The sequence below is a fragment of the Aulostomus chinensis genome, chromosome 21 (genome assembly GCF_037954235.1).
Source record: "Aulostomus chinensis isolate RoL2024-O1b breed Wild chromosome 21, RoL_Achi_v1.0, whole genome shotgun sequence".
Taxonomy (NCBI): Eukaryota; Metazoa; Chordata; class Actinopteri; order Syngnathiformes; family Aulostomidae; genus Aulostomus; species Aulostomus chinensis.
The window spans coordinates 7,085,102-7,103,338 of record NC_141340.1 but is presented as its reverse complement, the minus strand read 5'-3'; the positions used below and the strand labels follow the sequence as shown (position 1 = coordinate 7,103,338).

Genomic DNA, 18,237 nt, shown 5'->3' with positions numbered 1-18,237 from the left:
CTCCACCTCAAGGAGGAAAGCCACTCCTTCCAGGACGACCATGTCCAAATCCTCGACAGAGAGGACAGATGGTTTGAAAGAGGAGTTAAAGAAGCCATCCACGTCAGGATAGAGAAACCATCTTTGAACAGAGGAGGTGGACTGCGACATTTCCTTTCACCTATTTACAACCAAGTCCTTTCAAAGCTTCCCCAAAGAGTTCAGCTGAAAGACCCATGTGGAACGGCTGCTGCCAGCACAGCCCATTAGCATCTGAGTGGTCGGTGAAACTCCCTAACGACCACCCCTGAAACTCCCTGACACCTCACAACGACTGTCGTTTGGGGAGGTCAGGTGAGTCTCGGGAGGGTCGTTTCCACCACAATAGCACTGACCACTCCCACATAGGTTTATAAGCTGGAGTTTCCACACTCTTCACTAGAACTGAAGAAGCCTCTCGGGTGAGAGGTGAAACGTCTTCAAGATAAACTTACGTCCAGTTGACCAGATTTTACTTCGCTTCGATCTACGATGACCTGGATGAATGAGAACCTACACAGACATCTTAACAAAAATCATTAATGTTTCTAATGACTTTGAATAAAGATATCCAACACTTCATCTTAGATGCTAGAAATGTGGCATTGCTTTTTTTCTGCCAGTGAATAAATTGATTCATTGACTAATGATATAATCATCAGTTATGACTGTGTTTTATGTGCCATGATGATGCAGTAACGCACGAGTGAGGCAGGAGATGTTATCTAACGGACAGAGATAAATTGAGTGGACAAAGAAAACTGAGACTCCTAGAGAATGACAGATAGGTGGAGGTTTCCCCTCCAGAATCCCCTGAAGCGGACAATAGCGGGGGAGGAGGGTCCTGGTGGTCTGTGTCAGTTCAAACCGCTGGCTCCAGCCCCGGTGAAGCCTGGAACTGGAGCTCTTGGAGCGAAAACAGCTTAAATTGCTGTGAATAATGTGACTCGATCAAAATTGTATATCTTTTTTACTGTTTAAATCACTCCTGTAGAAACATTTTGATTAAGATGCCTTATATTTATGGTTTTTAAAAAATTAATTGTCTTTTATTTGTCATTACAAATAAACCTGATTTTATTCCCACATCTTATTGTAAGGCTTTAACAAACACCAATCATGATGTAGATTTATGCTTCGACCAGACGCTCTGCAGCAGCAAGAGATGCCATATTGAGCCGATTTCTCGAATTTTGGTAAGAATGGTAACATAAGCGTGTGCTTTTTTGTCACAGTGCACTCACATCATTGAGTTCAGAACCTGAAAAACATCTTTAAACGTGCAGGACCTCTTGCATCTCGTAAACTGTTGTCTTATAATGTCTTTAACAGCAAGAATGAATTCCTCTCACTCCGTCGGTGTGGAACCGAAACCTCCAAACTATCTGCATGTTTGTTGACCACAAGTGTGTTATAACACAGTATAAATCTCTCAAATTTGCAAGAACTGGCGCTTTAATTTGGTGCTGATCATCTCGACTTTATTCCAGCTTCTGTAGATGGAGATATTAAGTGTCTTTTCCTACCACAAGAAAAAGTAATTTGCTGCGTTGTTATTCAGTCTCGCAAAATATAAAAAAAAATCTTTCACTGGTCAGAACTACATGATCCATCACCGTAACCACCAGGCCTTGATTTGGTTTTCTCAAGGTTTCAATTCTATTGCTCTTTCATCCTGCTCCACGGCGTCTTTTCATATCAGCGCTCCCGCTATTTTAATGTCAATCACCTCACAGCCCCAGGAGGGATGGAAGCGTCTGCCAGGAAATAATCCCTTCAAAACATATCGTCTTACAAACTAGACTGATGTCTCCTTATTTACTGTCCAGACCAGAGGTTCATTTCATGCAGGATCTGACACAGGAGAGTTAGATTTTGAAAATAAAAGCTGCATTCACGCTTTGATACGAGCCGCATGTGTTCCCTTTGTGTGATTGTTCCATTCAGGGACGTCTCTGGTGGTGCAGTGGGACCATGTTCACCTGCAGGACAACTACAACTTGGGCAGCTTCACCTTCCAGGCCACGCTGCACAACACCGGCAGGATTGTCTTTGCCTACAAAGAGGTGAAAACTCCTTAATCCAGTCAGGTTTCCACAGCAATTAACTGGTTGTTTTTTTTCTTCCACACTTGTGTTGTTTTCTCCCTCTTGATTAATCACCATGAGAGTCAGAAATTCAATCAGTCTACAAAACACTGCAAATTCATATTGGCAAGATCCAGACTGCTGTGTGTGTGTGCGTGTGCGTGTGCGTGTGTGTGTGTGTGTGTGTGTATAATGTGAGGTGACCCTGACCACCAAAATATATCCAATTCATCCTTGAGTCCCAGTGGACATTTGTTCCAAATTTGAAGAAAGTACTCTTCATACATTTCTGAGATTTCATGTACTTTCAAGGTGACAGTGACCTTGACCATTAATCACGAAAAAAAATTCCAGTGGATTTTAGTGCCACATCTGAAAAACTCACTCCAGGCATTCCTGGGATATCTCATTAATGCCCGTTTAATGGACCAAAACTACAGGAATTTTCACATTTAGTTTATCACATCGTAAAAAGTTTAAATGTTGTCTTGTATATTTATCTCAGTTATGGTCAAAGTAGGGCTGCACAGTGGTGCAGTGCTTAGCACTGTGGCCTCACCGCGTGCGAGTCTGCATGTTCTCCCCGTGCCTGCGTGGGTTCTCTCTGGTACTCCAGCTTCCTCCCACCGTCCAAAGACGTGCAATTTGGGGACGAGGCTGATTGGATTCTCTAAATTGACCGTAGGTATGAATGTGAGTGTGAATGGTTGTTCGTCTCTGTATGTTGGCCCTGCGATGGACTGGGGACCTGTCCAGGGTGAACCCCGCCTCTCGCCCGTAGATGCTGGGATAGGCTCCAGCCCCCCCACGACCCTTACTAGTAAGGAATAAGCGGAAGATGACGATAGATGGATAGTCAAAGTACACATGTCAGTGTAAGACACAAAGACAGGTCTATTCATCTTGGTAAGATAAAGGAATGTGTTTCCGTGACATCATTCAATTTTGCTAACTTTGCAGCAGCAGTCGTTGCTTGCCGTATGTCAGATATTTTGCAGCGCTGACCTTTGTTTAGTACAGCACAGTAACCTATACAACAGAGTCAATGAAAATTAAATAGACCGTCTTGCCTCCTTTTGGCAAATGTAAACAGTCCTGTTTGTAAATCTGTCAGACTTCTTAAAATATCTTTCCAAATGAGACCCCCCCAACCCATGGTGTCTATTAATATCTACATTAAAGAAAAACAACTCAGAATGAACAGAGAAAGAAAGATGAAAGTGGAGAATGTTTTCCTACAGAGACCGCTGCAAGGCCGTGAAATTGCAATAATTAAGTAATGATGCATGATAATTGCGCCGGTTACAACAGCAAGGCACTTATTGTCATTTTCATATAATTGCAGAGCTGATATGCAATGGGCCTTTCTTCACGCTTCTATTATTGTTCTGGAAAGAACTAAGTGACGGTCACATCATGTAGGTGTTCATGTGAACCTCGGGCTCATTCAGTGCAGCTAAGCAGCACATTTAATACCGTTTTATTTTATTTTTTTATCTTTAAAAATAAACAAAAAAACCAACCTACTTGTCAAGTATTGGTGTCCAGTTTAAATTTAGTTTCAAAGATGCTGTGACCTAAATGTCAGGTGGTGCGAGTGTCACATCCCTCCAGCCTGGTCTTCCCTTTCAATCATTTGTGTTGTGATTTTCAGCCGTTTCCTCGGAGATCCGTCAGGTGCTCATTTCCATCCTGTCTGAATCTGAAATGTTTGCTCTGTGCACCAAACATGGCCATATGCTCATTCACGTCCCATTATGCCTCAGCAGATTCCTATGGGAGATAGCAATAAATTGCTTGGATTGTCACTTCTGTCAATCTACTCCGGCCTGCTCCCGTTTTCCCGTCTGTCCCGGACAGATTGCCGCAGTCCCCCTAATTGATTTTCCCATCTTCAATTCCAGATCCCCACAGAAGTGTCACAGATCAGCTCCGTCAATCACCCCGTGAAGGTGGGCCTGTCTGATGCCTTTGTGGTGGTCCACAAAATCCAGCAGATACCCAGTGAGTCTCAAACACACCTTTACAGCATACATCTGCTCACCTGGACACGGTTACAGACTCAAAATTAATCCTAATGCTGACTTAATGATAGTTACGCTCGTTCATCTTGCTGGAAAAAGATTATTTATAGGAAGGATTGTCAGGGGGTGAGGAAGCGTTTAGCTTAGATTGTAGATTTCCCTGCTTCTGCTCTCTCGACTGCCGCCGAAACCTCATCCTGGGACAGTGCAGTAGTCCAAACTGATGCTGGTGTCAGTTTTAAAGTGAGTTTCGTGCCCATTCTTTGAAAACCATTGCAGTGTTCAAATGGGATAGCAAGAGGACTCCACATGAACACCGGCTTCTTACACTATTTACAATTCAGAGCTTGAAATTAGCTGAGAGCAGGCAGTCCAGCAGTGAACAAGGTCGCTGGGTTCAAACCTGCAGGCCAGCTGGGTCCTTTCTTTTTCATTTTCTCACCATGTCTGCACCGGTGCTCTCAGGTTCTACGTCTTCCTCTTACAGTCTAAATGAGACTCTAAATTGCCTGTAGTTCATCCAATATCGGCTTAACCCCCGCAGCCCTATCCAGAGTAAGCAGTGTAGATAATGGCTGGCTGGATGGATGGAGGGAAATAATCTGAAAGCGCAAAGTTCATGAGCTGTCACATGAAATATACACAAGCTCACGAGTTCCATTTGAAAGCAGTGTAGGTATGCCTGAACCTTACAGTAGGGTGGTAAAACAAAGAAAACCTGTAAGCACACCAACATCACCCTCATGATTATGAGGACCAAAGTGGCACAGGCCAACTTGTGTAATTCCGGGAGAAAAGATGTGAGTTCTAGCACAGGAAGTGAGATATTTTACACCGTGATGACAAGGTCATATCTCCGATGGTAGACGTTTCCCTACCGTCGTGATACAGCTATGGGAAGGACTTAGGAGTGGGAGAACAGCCAGCTGAAGCAGTGCTGAGCGGAGCCAGCACTGTGTTTCAGCACACACACAGAAATTATTGACCCTTAACGATATCTATCTTAGAGAGCGATGGAGATCTTGACCCTCGCGTGTCGTGTTTTAGCTCCTTCTGTCATCACGTCTTCGTCCGACCTCCAGTGGGCACGGCCGCCCCATCTGTCTCTCCCGTTCCTTGGAGTTTCCACAATTTGGACCCATTAAATTAAATTTAAAGCAAATGGGAACAATGTGGGCACACTTCAAACCTTTCCATCCTCTCCCTCCCTCCGTCTCCGTGGCTCTGATTCAAAGTACTCCACAACAATGGCTTGTCAAAAGTGATTTATTAAGTCATTGAAACTGTTTTGATTGCGTGTGTGAAATTTGAATAACTTGAAACCCAGAGCATCAGACGAACTTTCACTTGACATCTTGTGATGCAGGAATGTAGCAAGTGACTATTTTCTGTGTTACTTTGGTTTGATTCAACACACGTTCCTGTCTTCTCTGTCTCGTGTGAAAGCTTTGGCAACACAATCTCCTTCTCGAAGACTGCAGTCAGCAGTAAAAGATGTTTGCCGTCTTGAACCTGTTAGATCATTCCTTCCAGACCTAATAAACGTTTGATTCCTCTAATGATGATGAAACATGTGCAGCTGCTTGGTTAAGAGCTGATATAATCCAGGATGGGAGCAGATCGACGCAGAGGTGGTGTGTTGATCCTGCCCGAGGAGTGCGTTCTCTGCTTGAAGAACTGATAATCCATCTGAAATTATCACTGATTGCTGCACTGCACTTACGGAGTTTACGAGGACTATTACTTTACCGCTACAAATCTTTTCCCTGTTGAGAAGGCATATATCCTTGAAATTTAAATTTGAGTGTTCTAAGATTCTGATTCTCTTTGACAAGCACTTAAAGAGACACCCAGAAAGTGTATTCTGCCTTTCAAGTGCTCACAAATGGGTGTCTTCAGCTCCTAAAAACATTTTCCATCACATTTTGCATGAAGAAATGCAGGGGGGGAAGGAAGGCTATCTTTGTACTCTAGATACCTATTTGTGAGCACTTGAGGGGCAAAATACAATTTTTGGGTGAAGTATCACTTTCATACTTTCACCTAACTCAGTCTGTGAAAAGACTTTCCCTGTAATAGACATTTTGACTTCGTCCACCTCTGCTAGACAGATAGTTTGGGGCAGGTTAAGTCTTTTTATTTTTCCGTCACTGAAGTCAAACTCTTGCAAAGGCAGGTACAAACAAGGTTTTATTTTCCCATTTTGCCATGATATTTGCAAAGTGCACAGGTCCGTGTCTGAAGAAAAAGGGCAGCATTTGCATCCCGCACCTTCTAAAAGGTTTGACCTGTATGAGGAAAGTCTGAGGAGACAGAAAACCATGCAGTATCGCAGATCAGAGGCTGTCATTATAACAGCCTTCCAAGTGATATCAACGACAAAGAATATTAAGGGTTATTAAACGGGACTCAGTCGTCACTTTGCTCACCTGTCAGATGCAGTTGCTGCTTGTGATGCTGCTGAGAAGATCATCTTTGAAGAGAAATGATCTCCCCCAGATTGAATTTAAAGGAGGTCATGGTGCTGAAAAAAAAAAAAAATATTTTGACACGTTTGTTCCTGATGCATCAAGACATTAATTTAATTCCTAACAGGGACAGAAGCAGCCTGGAGAACTATGACCGCCACAGGCTCCATGATGAGCAAGTATGAAGTGTATCCGCAGCCAGTTACTGCATAGCAACCATAGCAACCAGACAGATATCTCCACTGTAGCTTCGCTTCAGATTAAAAACTCAAATTAAACATTTTACACTGCCTCGAGGCCCACAGCCAATCCAAGGCAGAGAGGAGACTTGTGGGTGTCTTGTGACCAGAGTGTGTAATTAACAGGTCGCGTACAAGCAAATGTGATGTAATTTACTTTCTGGAGCTCGATAAAACATCATCAGTCACACTGAGTCATACCTGGAGTGGGTTTATGATGCCAAAACCACCACCCCATTTTGGGATTTGTATCTATTACCTGGATTAAAATCATGGTTTCCAGCAATGAGATGTGTTAATTATTCATGGAGCATGGATGCCATTTTTGTTTTTTGGTTTGGTTTTTTGGGGGGGTGGCTTTCAGAATCACTTCAAGGCTCAGTGAAAGTAATCTGTTTATCTTGTAATTAATACAGCAAGGAAAAACATTATTATATCACATATGGGTGATTAGAGCCGGGCGATTACCCAAAAACATCCCCGAACCAACAGTTAGATTATCTCACCACTTTGCCTTGTTCAAACTTCTCCACAAATGTTTCCATTTCAAGGAATGTGTTCTTTTCATTTGAGCTATTGAAAATAAAAAAATGGCTATAAATAGTTAATGTTTGTTTTTCCTTCGATTATTTTAATGTCACAAAGATAAGATATGCACCCAAAGCTCCTTCTGCATATTTATAGAACAGAAACGCCAAAATCCAATCTTTGTCGGATATACTTCAGATCTTAATTTGAAAAATATTCATTCTGCCTGCGAACCAGCCGAGCTGTCGCGTTTAACCACACATCGTCAGCCTCGGGGTGGGGAACTGACCTTCCCCTGGCCTCCACCGTGTCATTAGGCACCTGATAATCCCTTCGCTAGGGGCAAGAGGAAGTCAGTCACCAGGGAAGAAAGGAAGGAAAGGAAGGGTGGTTTTACTCTCAGGTTCGACTGAGGTGCACGTTTGTTGCTTTGATCAGTTGTCTGAAGTGAAATCAGACCAAGCAGGCCTTCAGGAACACAACATCCTCATCATCATATGAGAAGAATCACAGTGAGGCAAGCCCTTGCAACAGTTATCAGGGTGAGAACACAAGTCAGAGGAAAAAGAAAAGAAGAGTTTCAGGTAAACTGCTTATTTAATGGGCATTCTATCCCTCCCACACAAAAAAGACAGCACAGACCCCCTTCAAGACCACGGCCTTTCATAAGCAAATGGGATGTTTGCTATTATCTTAACTGGACATTTTTAGAAATGCTGATGCCGGATATTTTTAGTTGTTTCCCCCGCATTAGCTTGCTTTCCGCTGAGCTAAACTAATTGTCAGCTGGTTGCAACTTCACAGTTGCTGGACAGATGTGAGAATGAATTCCTTCTGTGCTGCTCAACTGTTCAGGAGTTGAGGTTTGTTTGTTTTTGTCACTGTGCAACACTGAAACTTGTTGAAATATACTCAGTCTGAACATCTACTTTCAAGCATTTTATGAGGTAGAAAAATAGATGCCAGTGTCTTTTATTTGTCTCCAAGATGTACTTTTGTTAGCTTCTTCGTCGACGGTTAGCTACAGGAAGTTTAAAGCAAAAAGCCACTCAGACAGGAGGACTTTGTAAGTTGGAATTTGAAAAGATAAGTGTACTTTCATAGTTTCAGAGATCTTACTGAACAGAATTATGCTGCACTGATACAAAAAAGTCTTAATTTTCTAACAACATGCTCTACCAGAAATGTTCAGTGGTCCTCTTTATAGCGGCGCTTGGGAAGCTAAGCTAATTTCTTGTAAATGACTATTGAAAATCTGAAAATTCATTGCTAACATCATACATTTAATATTTTTACAAAAGTGCTGAAATAATGTCATAGGTTGGATTTATTTTGCTGTCTAAAAACATTCGAAACTCTATTGTCCTTTAGTGCTAAAAGCAGTGAGGGTAAGCGAATGTGATTGAGTATTTGTTCTGAAAGAAATGAAAAGAGGCGATTAAATCATTCAATTCTGTTAGTATGATACATTTTGGGATATTCCACTACACACACACACACACACACATATATATAGATATAGATATATAGATATAGATAGATATCTATATTAATGTAGATATTTTGACTTTTGAAGTCACATAAGAATCCCACTGGGAAGTTGTTAACAGGTCTGCTATTTAGCTGTTGTGCTCCTCGTATCGGGAACAAACATTTGGTGTACTCATAATTCTTTTAAATCAACTCTGGAATTTTTATTTGTTTATTAAAATTAAATAAAAGAAAATGTATTCATATCTCTCTGCTTCGTAGCGGCCCCGTAACTTGTTTTCTCCAGTGGTATCAGTTTTAGCTTATTGACTGTTTGCATCTCATTTGGCTGGTTTGAATGATATTTACATGTCTCTTTCTATAATGTTTTTTGTTTTTGTCTCAGTACTCTTTGAATTGCCTTGTCGTTGAAAGGTGCAATACCAAAAAACAAACAAAAAAAAAACCCTTGCCTTGCTTTTACTTTGATGAACGATGCATCACATCCTTCCTCTTTCCCGCCTCCACTCACACTAGTGAAGATGCATGGCCAGCAAAAGCCAGCAGCCCATTTTATCCCGGTCCATGTGAGTTATTGGGGCCTGAGAGCAATGACAGTCAGTGATGTAACTAATCAATCGCTCCATCTTACTCCTGCTGATGACTTGCTGTTACAGATGACTGAGAAGGCAGCCTTTCAACAGGCTCTGATTGATATCAGCGCCGGGAGAGAATTGCTGCCGACCATTGCCAAGTCGGGGCTGACACTCGAGCTCAGAGAGAGGGGAGAAATGAAGTGCTGGGGTAGCATCCCATTTGACCTGATTCTGCCTCCTGCTCTCTTTCCTCCTTCTTTGGGGACCACATGTCCCAGTTTTTATCTCTTGTTGGAAGACTTGCGAAGGTTCCTTCTCTCTCTTACTGTGTCACCTCTCTCTCTCTCTCTCTCTCTCTCTAACAGACGTGAGGCGGAGGACGATTTATGAGTATCACCGCGTGGAGCTGACGAAGACAAAGATCACTAATTCCACAGCAGTGGAGATGATGCCTTTGCCAAGTAAGAAGAAGTTATTGTCTATATACTGACCGGTCTATCGTTCTCTGAGCGAGTTTTAGATGGATTCCTGTCATTGTGGGGTCTAAAGACGAGCAGTGTCAAGCCACAGAATGGATGCTATGTTTGATGTGATAGATGAGTCATGTTTTTGGTCCTTCTTGTCCCCAGCGTGTCTCCAGTTTACCACCTGCAGCGCCTGCATCTCCTCAGAGATCAACTTCAACTGTAGCTGGTGCCATCGACTCAACAGGTGTGCAGATATTCAGTACAGTACCACGTGGTGCTTTTTTTTTTTTTTTTTGCTTGTTTAGTGAAGTTTTGACTCTTTTTGTTAGAATTGAGGTTCGTGTCAATTGTTTTCATGGGATATATTGTTTTCCTCCTTTCTTGTCATCTAGAATGTTACATCGCTGTGTTTCCTGTTCATTGTCAAACAAAAACAGGCACATTTCCATCAGCTGGTCTGGAGTGATAATTGCAAAGCATGCAACATTACACGTCTCTGGAGAAGAGTATTTGTAATGTCTTAATGAATTTATTTATGAGGCAGTACTTCAAAATGTGCATCAAAATACACGGATGGAAAACGATGTTCAATGGTCATATTAAACTTGGTCAAAATTTCAAAAAATCAGGTAAACGCGTGTAAAGGCAATGTGAACTGAAAGTTAAAGCGTCAGACTGCTTTTATAGGTTCCCAACAGCCTCTGGTTGTTGGCCAATCAGACGAAAGTTGTTGTTTTGGGATGGGGGGCGCCTTAAATGGAGCATAAACTCATCATGAAAATCTTCACCGACTGAGTTGATAAACCAAGTGAGAACACAGTAATTTTCTCATTGACTTATACAGTCAGACATCCATTTGAGTCGCCCCCTGCTGGCTGTCAGGAAGAATGCAGGTTTAAGGTACTTCTGCATCGGTTTCATGTTTGAAGCTTATGTGGTCCGTCTGTCTTTGCAAACAGCTTGTGGTTTCACTTCAGCATTGCATGGCGTCTACGTTTAATGAAGAAGTCCAGACCGGACTATACAGACCGCCATTCGATGCCAAGACAACTCTGTTTCACAGCTGCAACTTAAAGCCCCAATACTTTCCGACACACTTTTGCCTAAAACTATACAGATGTTAGCCGTAGCGTTGACACATCATAAAACACATTTTTACTGACTTTCAGACTGGCCATTTTATCATTCACCCGTGGTTTTCAGAATCTGAAAAAATAACAACGTTCTAAGAATATTCCACCAGCTGGGTCGCAGCATATTAATTCGGTGCACACTTGGTCTGTCAGCTTCTGCCTCCCTTTTTTTTTTCTAAATCTAATCCTTCTTGTCTCCCTTTAAACAAAAGTAAATATTCGAGCTGCTAAAGAAGTTTTAGTGTTCCTCCCCGGTATTTCCTCCCAGCTTAAATCATAACTGAGCACTCGTTCAAAAGGACAGTGAAAGGGAAACAATATGGTGCAGTTAATCATCAGCAGAAGAAATGAATGCACTCAACTTGCAAGTCAATAGATGATAAATGTGCTGAGAGTGTTTTGTTTTTTCTTTTTTGAGCTTCCAGTCTGGTTGTGAACCGGGGCAGCTTCTGTCTCCTCTCTTTTGTGTGCCGATGCATTTTGAATGCGTTACGCATCAAATATTAATCTGCCACTCATTTATTTTGGACTTTCATTCATTCGGAGTTAAGTGGTTGACTTGAGACTTGTGCAGCTCTCCTGTTTGGTCCACTGAGATTTGATTTGTTATTTTTGGGTTTTTTTTGAGTTCCTGTCGGCGTCTGCGTCTTGAATTTTTCGGCTTTTGACAAACTCATTTATAGTGCTGCCACGTGAGCAGTATTTTCTTTTGTCGCCCAGTAATTTATGGACACATCAGAGAGCTACTCTATGCCGGTAGCGGTGATCTCATTAAGCTGCATTTTAATTAGGTCCCTAACTGTTATTATCTGACTGCTCAGCCTTACTAAACCTTCTGCATCCTTCAGCCCCTTCCTGTGAAAAAGACAAACATGCGTTTAACAGTTGCTAATGAAAAACTGTGGCGGCCTTGTTGGCTCTGGGGTTAATGAAAGGCACTGACAGTCTTTAAGAGAACACCCTCAATGAACTTCGCTCACATTGAAGTACAGCACCTCCTCCGTGTTCAGTTCCGAGTGCAATCGGCATTCCAGGGATTGATACATGCAGAGGCAGGTTAATAAAACATGCCAGATGTGTTAGTGGACCCGCGGCGGGCCATAACTGCCTGCGCAGATGAACACTGATGTGTTCCGAGGAAATGCAGGGATTTGCTTACCTTAAACACACAGCTGAGACGCTGCTCACAAATGCAGCACACAGTTAGGTAACGGCTGCTCAGGAGACCGGGATCGCCTTAATACGTCTTGCTGTCCCGGCAAATTGTTATTCCATCCTTTTATATCAAGAAACTACTAAATCATGAGTTCCTTGGTGCTGTCATTCTACCGCCAAACACTCAGGAGTGGAAATAAAAGTAAAATCACTAATTCTGCCAAATGGCCCATGTTATTGTAGCATTGAACATAATTAATATTGTATAGTACATTGTAATGAGGACTTGAAGCTCAAGCAGAACATTTGTTTAAGGTGAAATTTGTAGTTTTGCGCAAAACCACTGCAAACACTGCCAAACCTTGAATACATTTTTATTTAAATGGGGTTTTTCAGGGGAGTAAAGAGCAAAGAAAGAGAGAAAAAGTCAAGTGTAAGAGTTTAACTATTTAAGGAAGTAAAGGATTTTCTGAAACAAAACAACATTTTAAGCCCTCGTTTAATTATTATGTATTGAACTCTAGAGTGGTCATAAAGAGAAAATAAAGGGGGGGGCAACAAGGTATAATTTGCTCCTTCGATTTATGTATTTGGTGGCCACAAAATATAACTTTTCCTCTCATTTTAGTCATTTTGAGGTCACAGGATATAAATTAGAAATTTAATGGCCACATGATAAATCCTGTACTTTATTTTAATTTTTTTTCAAGCCATGAGCAATAACTTGTTCCGACAAATTAAACAAGTTATCTGTCATCCTGTAGCCACTGGTTATATATCATGGTGTCAAAATAACTAAATTTAGGGAACAAGTGATTTTTTTTTATTTTTTTTTGGCCATAAAAATTCATATTTCCCCATTTGTTTGGCCACTCCAGGGTTCCACACAGAAAACTTAAAAGTTTTTGTCTATGTGTGGAACCCTGGAGTGGAGATCTAGAGATGCTATTTTTGATACTTGGTACTTAGAGTACCTCAGTAAATGTATACATTATGCTCCTGCAAACACGCTTTATTTCAAGTATTAAAAACGGCTCGCAAGACATCTGAAAGGAAAGCGATAATGAAATCTTTTCATCCTGCTGTGATCATTAGAGCCCCGAAGAGAAATATTCTCCCTTATTGGTTCATTTATATTCAAATGAGGCACTTCTGATTAACAGCACAGCGGCTCGCTGCGCTAGATGCCAACTAGCTGAGATGGATGCCATTCAGAGGAAACAAAACTGGAGCTCCCCGGTGGGACAGGTTGGACCAGACCGGCTCGGTAATATCGCGCCTCCTTCTGCTGCCTCTGGGGGCGAAGGCGGCGAGGGGGAAAGTGGGGGATTAAGGGGAGGAATCTGTCTCGCCTGATTGAACAGATGAGGCAGAATTTTTAAGGGGGAAATAAAAGGAATGGGATGATTAGAGAGGTAGAAAGACGAAAATGGACTCATACACATAAATCCATTACCATAACAATATATTCACTAGAGGAATGGGCCCTGCTGAGGATGTCTACTGGACTCATATTGTCTGTGCAGCACAAAGCAAAGGCTTGATATTTCTGTAGTCGGTCATAGGTGAGTTTAATTTGTGCACATGAAGTCTTCTATACATCTCACCTGCAGGGAGGGAATAATAACCAGACATGTATTTCCACATCACAATCTGTGGGTGTTGCAGATAAACCTTTTCCTCAGACACAACAGAGCGATACAGGTCACCAGTGAGTGAATTATATTTGAACCGTTGGAGATTTAACAGCTGCCGCCTCAATTACTATCTGCCTCTTGAGATGTTTAGAAGTCTCGGGCCGTGATACACTGTCCACCCATGACCACCCTTATCCCTGTGACCCGTTGATCTCCCCCCTCAGATATCCTACGTCTGCATAGTGTAGCTGGTCCCTCCTTCTGATCCAAACCTCAGTGGGAGGTGAAAATAATCTCTCTGAATCCTCTGAAGTACTACTTACTTTGTGAAGTTTTATAATATTCCTTGTTGTGGAATGTGTCTGAAATATGGCTGTTTTTGAGAAAGATGTCCCTCTCTACAGCTTTCTTGTCCAAGTCTATGTTGCTTTAAAAATTGAGACAAAATGCATACAAATTTTTTTTTAACGAATTTTCTTATGTTTGTAGTCTCATCAATGATTTACCTTTGAATTACTCAACGTTTTGTGTCCTCTGCACTCAGATGTTCCAGTGGATTTGACCGCCATCGGCAGGACTGGGTGGACAACAGCTGCCCAGATGAGGTGAGCGATCGAGAAAAAGAGAAACTGGAATTAGTCCTAAAACCATGATATAAGTTAGCATTGTAGGTTCTCCGGGTCCCTCATCTCAAAGTTAATTATGTTTAATAAGTTTCTGTCAATGAATGTCATCAGTTGTGGTGAAGGCGAAATTCTGTGTCTGTGGTGTAATTTGTTGACAGCATACCGTTAGCTTTGTTCTTTAGCGACTGCATTTACCCTTCAAAAAATATAAAAGTGGAGTTGTTTTTGTGAATAGTATCTTTCAAAACAAAATGTGTAAGCCCATCTTCATCAGGCATACTTTCAGCAATAATCTACGATTGAATTTAAAAATCCAGTCCACTTATGAGTGAAGGAACCCATGGCGATGCTAACGTATTAAAAATATGTTATCCTTACCCCTGTAGCACTCTATGCGCTTCCTTGCAATATACCCTCTCATGACACCTTTTCTACTGTTTCAGACCAAGGACAAGTTGTGTGACATTACCGACACCACATACCTCTACCCCTTTACCACCACTATCGTTGCCAAAACCACATCCAGGAGCAAAGTGACCACAATGGGCAGGGACGCGCCCTCCACCTCCCACCCACCCACCAGCGTCCCCACTGAAGGTAACAGCTGGAACCAGGCCACGTCGTTCTATCAAGTAGATGGATGCTCTTCTCTGACAAGATGTTAAATGAAGTGCATGGGCTGGAATTGAACTTTATTGGTATTGATGTATTGCCCCATTTTGTATAATGCATAAAGGTGTGCTACGGCTCTCTACCTGAGCTAAAAACATCCTTCCAGATGGCAGGCAGTGGAGCAAGGCGCCGCATCTGTGTTTGTACCAACTTTTAAACAGAAAGATTGAATTAGCAGTCGATGCAACCGCACAAACCGGTGAACACGTTGTTCAGCTCAACAAGCTCGCCATCCATCTTTGTTTCCAGACAACCTTTTATTCCTTCCACACAGATGGATGATTTCATTCTCATTCTACTATTGTTCTTCATCATCATTGTTTCAGGTTAATTAAAAACCATTCGATTGGACCGTGACGGTTTATAAAAGGGTGATTTTTGAAGGCTAAATGTTTAAAAGTGAATTAGACTGAGCTCTTGTTTTTATGAGAACCAGTGGAAAGTGACTTTACAACCACTGTGGAGTGAAATTAGTTCATTCTGATCCAGCTGTGCTCTCTCTTTCGAGGACTCATTTTACATTTGAGGACTCTTTATTGGTGGTCCCCTGACAGTGAGGCTTGAGAGGAAATGAGAATTCTAACATAGTGAAATGAGTTTCCACTAAACTAGACTCGGTAGGTTATTGGTTAGTGCCAACAGAAGAAGGTTTTAGGATCAGTCCTTTCTGTGTGGAGTTTACATTTTCTCCTGGTGCCTGCATTGGTTCTCAGCTGGTGGTCACGGACGATTTAAATGTCACGGCCCTGAGAACAGAAGAAGCTCATAGTTGTAGTGACACTGACATTCCTGGTGTAAGTTTTTTCTTGTACTTTTTGCATTTACAAAAAAATCCTAAATGGTGTCTATTAGTGAAGATTGTCTTGCTGAAGAAAATGGAAGGCAGAGAAAAGGGAGAACATGCAAACTCCACACAGAAAGATCCCGTGCCCAAGCCGGGGGTCCAACCTGGAACCTTCTTGCTGTGAGGCGACAGCGCGAACCACTGCACCACCCCCGGCTCGAGCCCTTTGAAAAAGTCGAAAATCAAAAACATTCAAACCGGTTAATGAAAATAAGCTTCTAAAATGCCATTTAGCATTTCCACGATGTGGTGAAGGTGAAAATGTCTTCTCTGCTGTCCCTGTGTGTATCTGCTTCTGTCAAGATGTGTGAAAACTGTTAAGTGCCTCTCTCCAACAGTATTTTGCAGCAAAGGTTGAGGGGGTCACGCTCCTTTGATATTGCAGTGTGAAGTATTGAGCACATGATTCATCGCACCCCAGCGGGAGACTATAACCCAAACCCTATTGCTGCATAATCTCAGAGTCATCTAATGCAAATCCTCTTTGAAAGGCACTGACAGGATTCCTTTGCTGATGATAGGAAAATGGCCAAGGTGTCCTCCAAAAGTTTGTTTACCTCCATTTCTTTGGTTTCTCCTGTTGTCTCGTCTCCACAGATGTGAGAGATGGCGTGAAATTACTGTGCCAATTTTCAGCTCATTTCCCCTTTCCGTGGTTTTCCAGCAATTCATTTTAGTAAGCTGGCAATTTATTTTAATCAGCTCCAGGTGTGATGGTCTTTAATCAAAATGATTGGAGCCACAAAACTTTCAGATAGCGTCACGGCGTCCTATCATACGGTACATAATCAATATTAAAAGCACACTTAAGTGTATGAGGATGGACAATCAATCCCTTTTGGCCAATGTCCTTGTGATGACTTGAATTCACCGCATCCTTGTAAAAGCACCTGACCCCATTAATGGAGACGTGGAACAGACGGAATGCTGCTTTAACTGTACCATGTAGTGCTCAGAAGAAGAAAAAAATCTTTATTGAAGGACAAACCTCTTGAGATGAATCATCTTGCTTTCTAGAGGGTCCTTAAATTGCAAATTTAATAATAAACCAAGGGGAAAATTAAAAAAAAAGAAAGAAAGAAACAGGAACACCATAAGAATTACAAGTGCACAAACTGCAAATAAGCACATGGGACACATGCACTGCCCACAACAGGAAGCCTTAAAGGAGTTAACACGAGCTCTGGTTGTTTTAAAATTAGAATATGCTGATGACATAGGACTGGAAAACCGCGCGTTTGGGGGATGTTCAGCATCATTTTGGTATTCTGGTGTACAATCAGAGCACAAAAGTAGTTATTAGTCACCTAATTATTATTATTATTATCATCATTATTATTGTTACTATTATCAAACTATATACAAAAGATGAACCATCACTGCTACAAAACCAGCGTTGCGTGTAAATATTGAAACTTGCTGTCCATATCTCAGTGCAATATCTTCATGCATCATCATCCTTTTCTCCCCAACCCTGTCGTGGAGTTCCTTTCATCACTTCCTCAAATGTTAAGGGACAAAGCAGATATTTTTCCCCAACACAACTAATAACGTATCGGACTATCTTTCAGTATTTCCTGACTTCAGCACTGTGGGAGCCCATTCATGCCCACTGAAGCCATATTCTTTCTAAATGGGTCATAAATACTGGAAGAATTGTTAAAAACAGGCTCTTGACCCAGCTGGGAATTAAGTTAATGTTACCCAAAAACAGGAGTCAACAGTGTATCAGTTGTGGATTATTTTTTGGGCTGTAAATAAAATACAAATTTAGTGCTCTCGAGGGGCATTAACAGCAGAGGGACGGTGCATATGGGTCTGACTCGGTAATAAAATGCAGCGTGTGGAAGATAATGAAGAGAAAAGCTTTGAATACGGCAATTATTCCAGTTATAAGGATCAGGTTTCTGCTTCATTCTTCTTCATTTTATTGACAATTTTGAAAATGGCCAGACTCATCTTTTAATGATACTCGTGTATTATATTTGGGATCTGATGGGTGAAGCCTGCGGTTCCAGTATTTTTGGCTCAGGTCATCTCATAGCTTACTCAGCCGTCTGTTCTGGCTTTAAAAATGAAAGATTGCATTGTTGCTCCTCAACAAAAGACTGTAATAAAACATCCTAATATGTGGCCAACGTCTGACAATTTCCTGATTTGATGACTGCATTTTTGTTGTTGCAAATTGTTTCCAAGTTTTTCTCATCTTGTCGATCTCTTCCATCCTTTTGTTACGCTCTTTGTGAAAGTGCTTTGTATTTATTTAGAAAAAG

At 41.7% G+C, this 18,237-nt stretch overlaps 1 protein-coding gene and 1 long non-coding RNA gene across 2 annotated transcripts in view; one reads left to right on the top strand and one right to left on the bottom strand.

Moving 5' to 3' along the window:
• Nucleotides 1–18,237, top strand: part of plxdc2b (plexin domain containing 2b) — a 95,466-nt gene that overhangs the window by 65,443 nt on the left and 11,786 nt on the right. Inside the window, exons 6-11 of the mRNA XM_086192382.1 lie at nucleotides 1,966–2,084; nucleotides 4,010–4,109; nucleotides 9,796–9,891; nucleotides 10,060–10,141; nucleotides 14,367–14,427; nucleotides 14,892–15,045. Coding sequence (XP_086048508.1) covers nucleotides 1,966–2,084; nucleotides 4,010–4,109; nucleotides 9,796–9,891; nucleotides 10,060–10,141; nucleotides 14,367–14,427; nucleotides 14,892–15,045 — 612 coding nt within the window. The remainder of the gene's footprint in view (nucleotides 1–1,965; nucleotides 2,085–4,009; nucleotides 4,110–9,795; nucleotides 9,892–10,059; nucleotides 10,142–14,366; nucleotides 14,428–14,891; nucleotides 15,046–18,237) is intronic.
• On the bottom strand, nucleotides 6,268–14,704 carry LOC147241512 (uncharacterized). Its single transcript, XR_015111091.1, has 3 exons — nucleotides 14,329–14,704; nucleotides 6,559–6,653; nucleotides 6,268–6,432 (listed from the first exon to the last, which is right to left on the bottom strand). It is a non-coding gene; the product is annotated as an uncharacterized LOC147241512 (long non-coding RNA).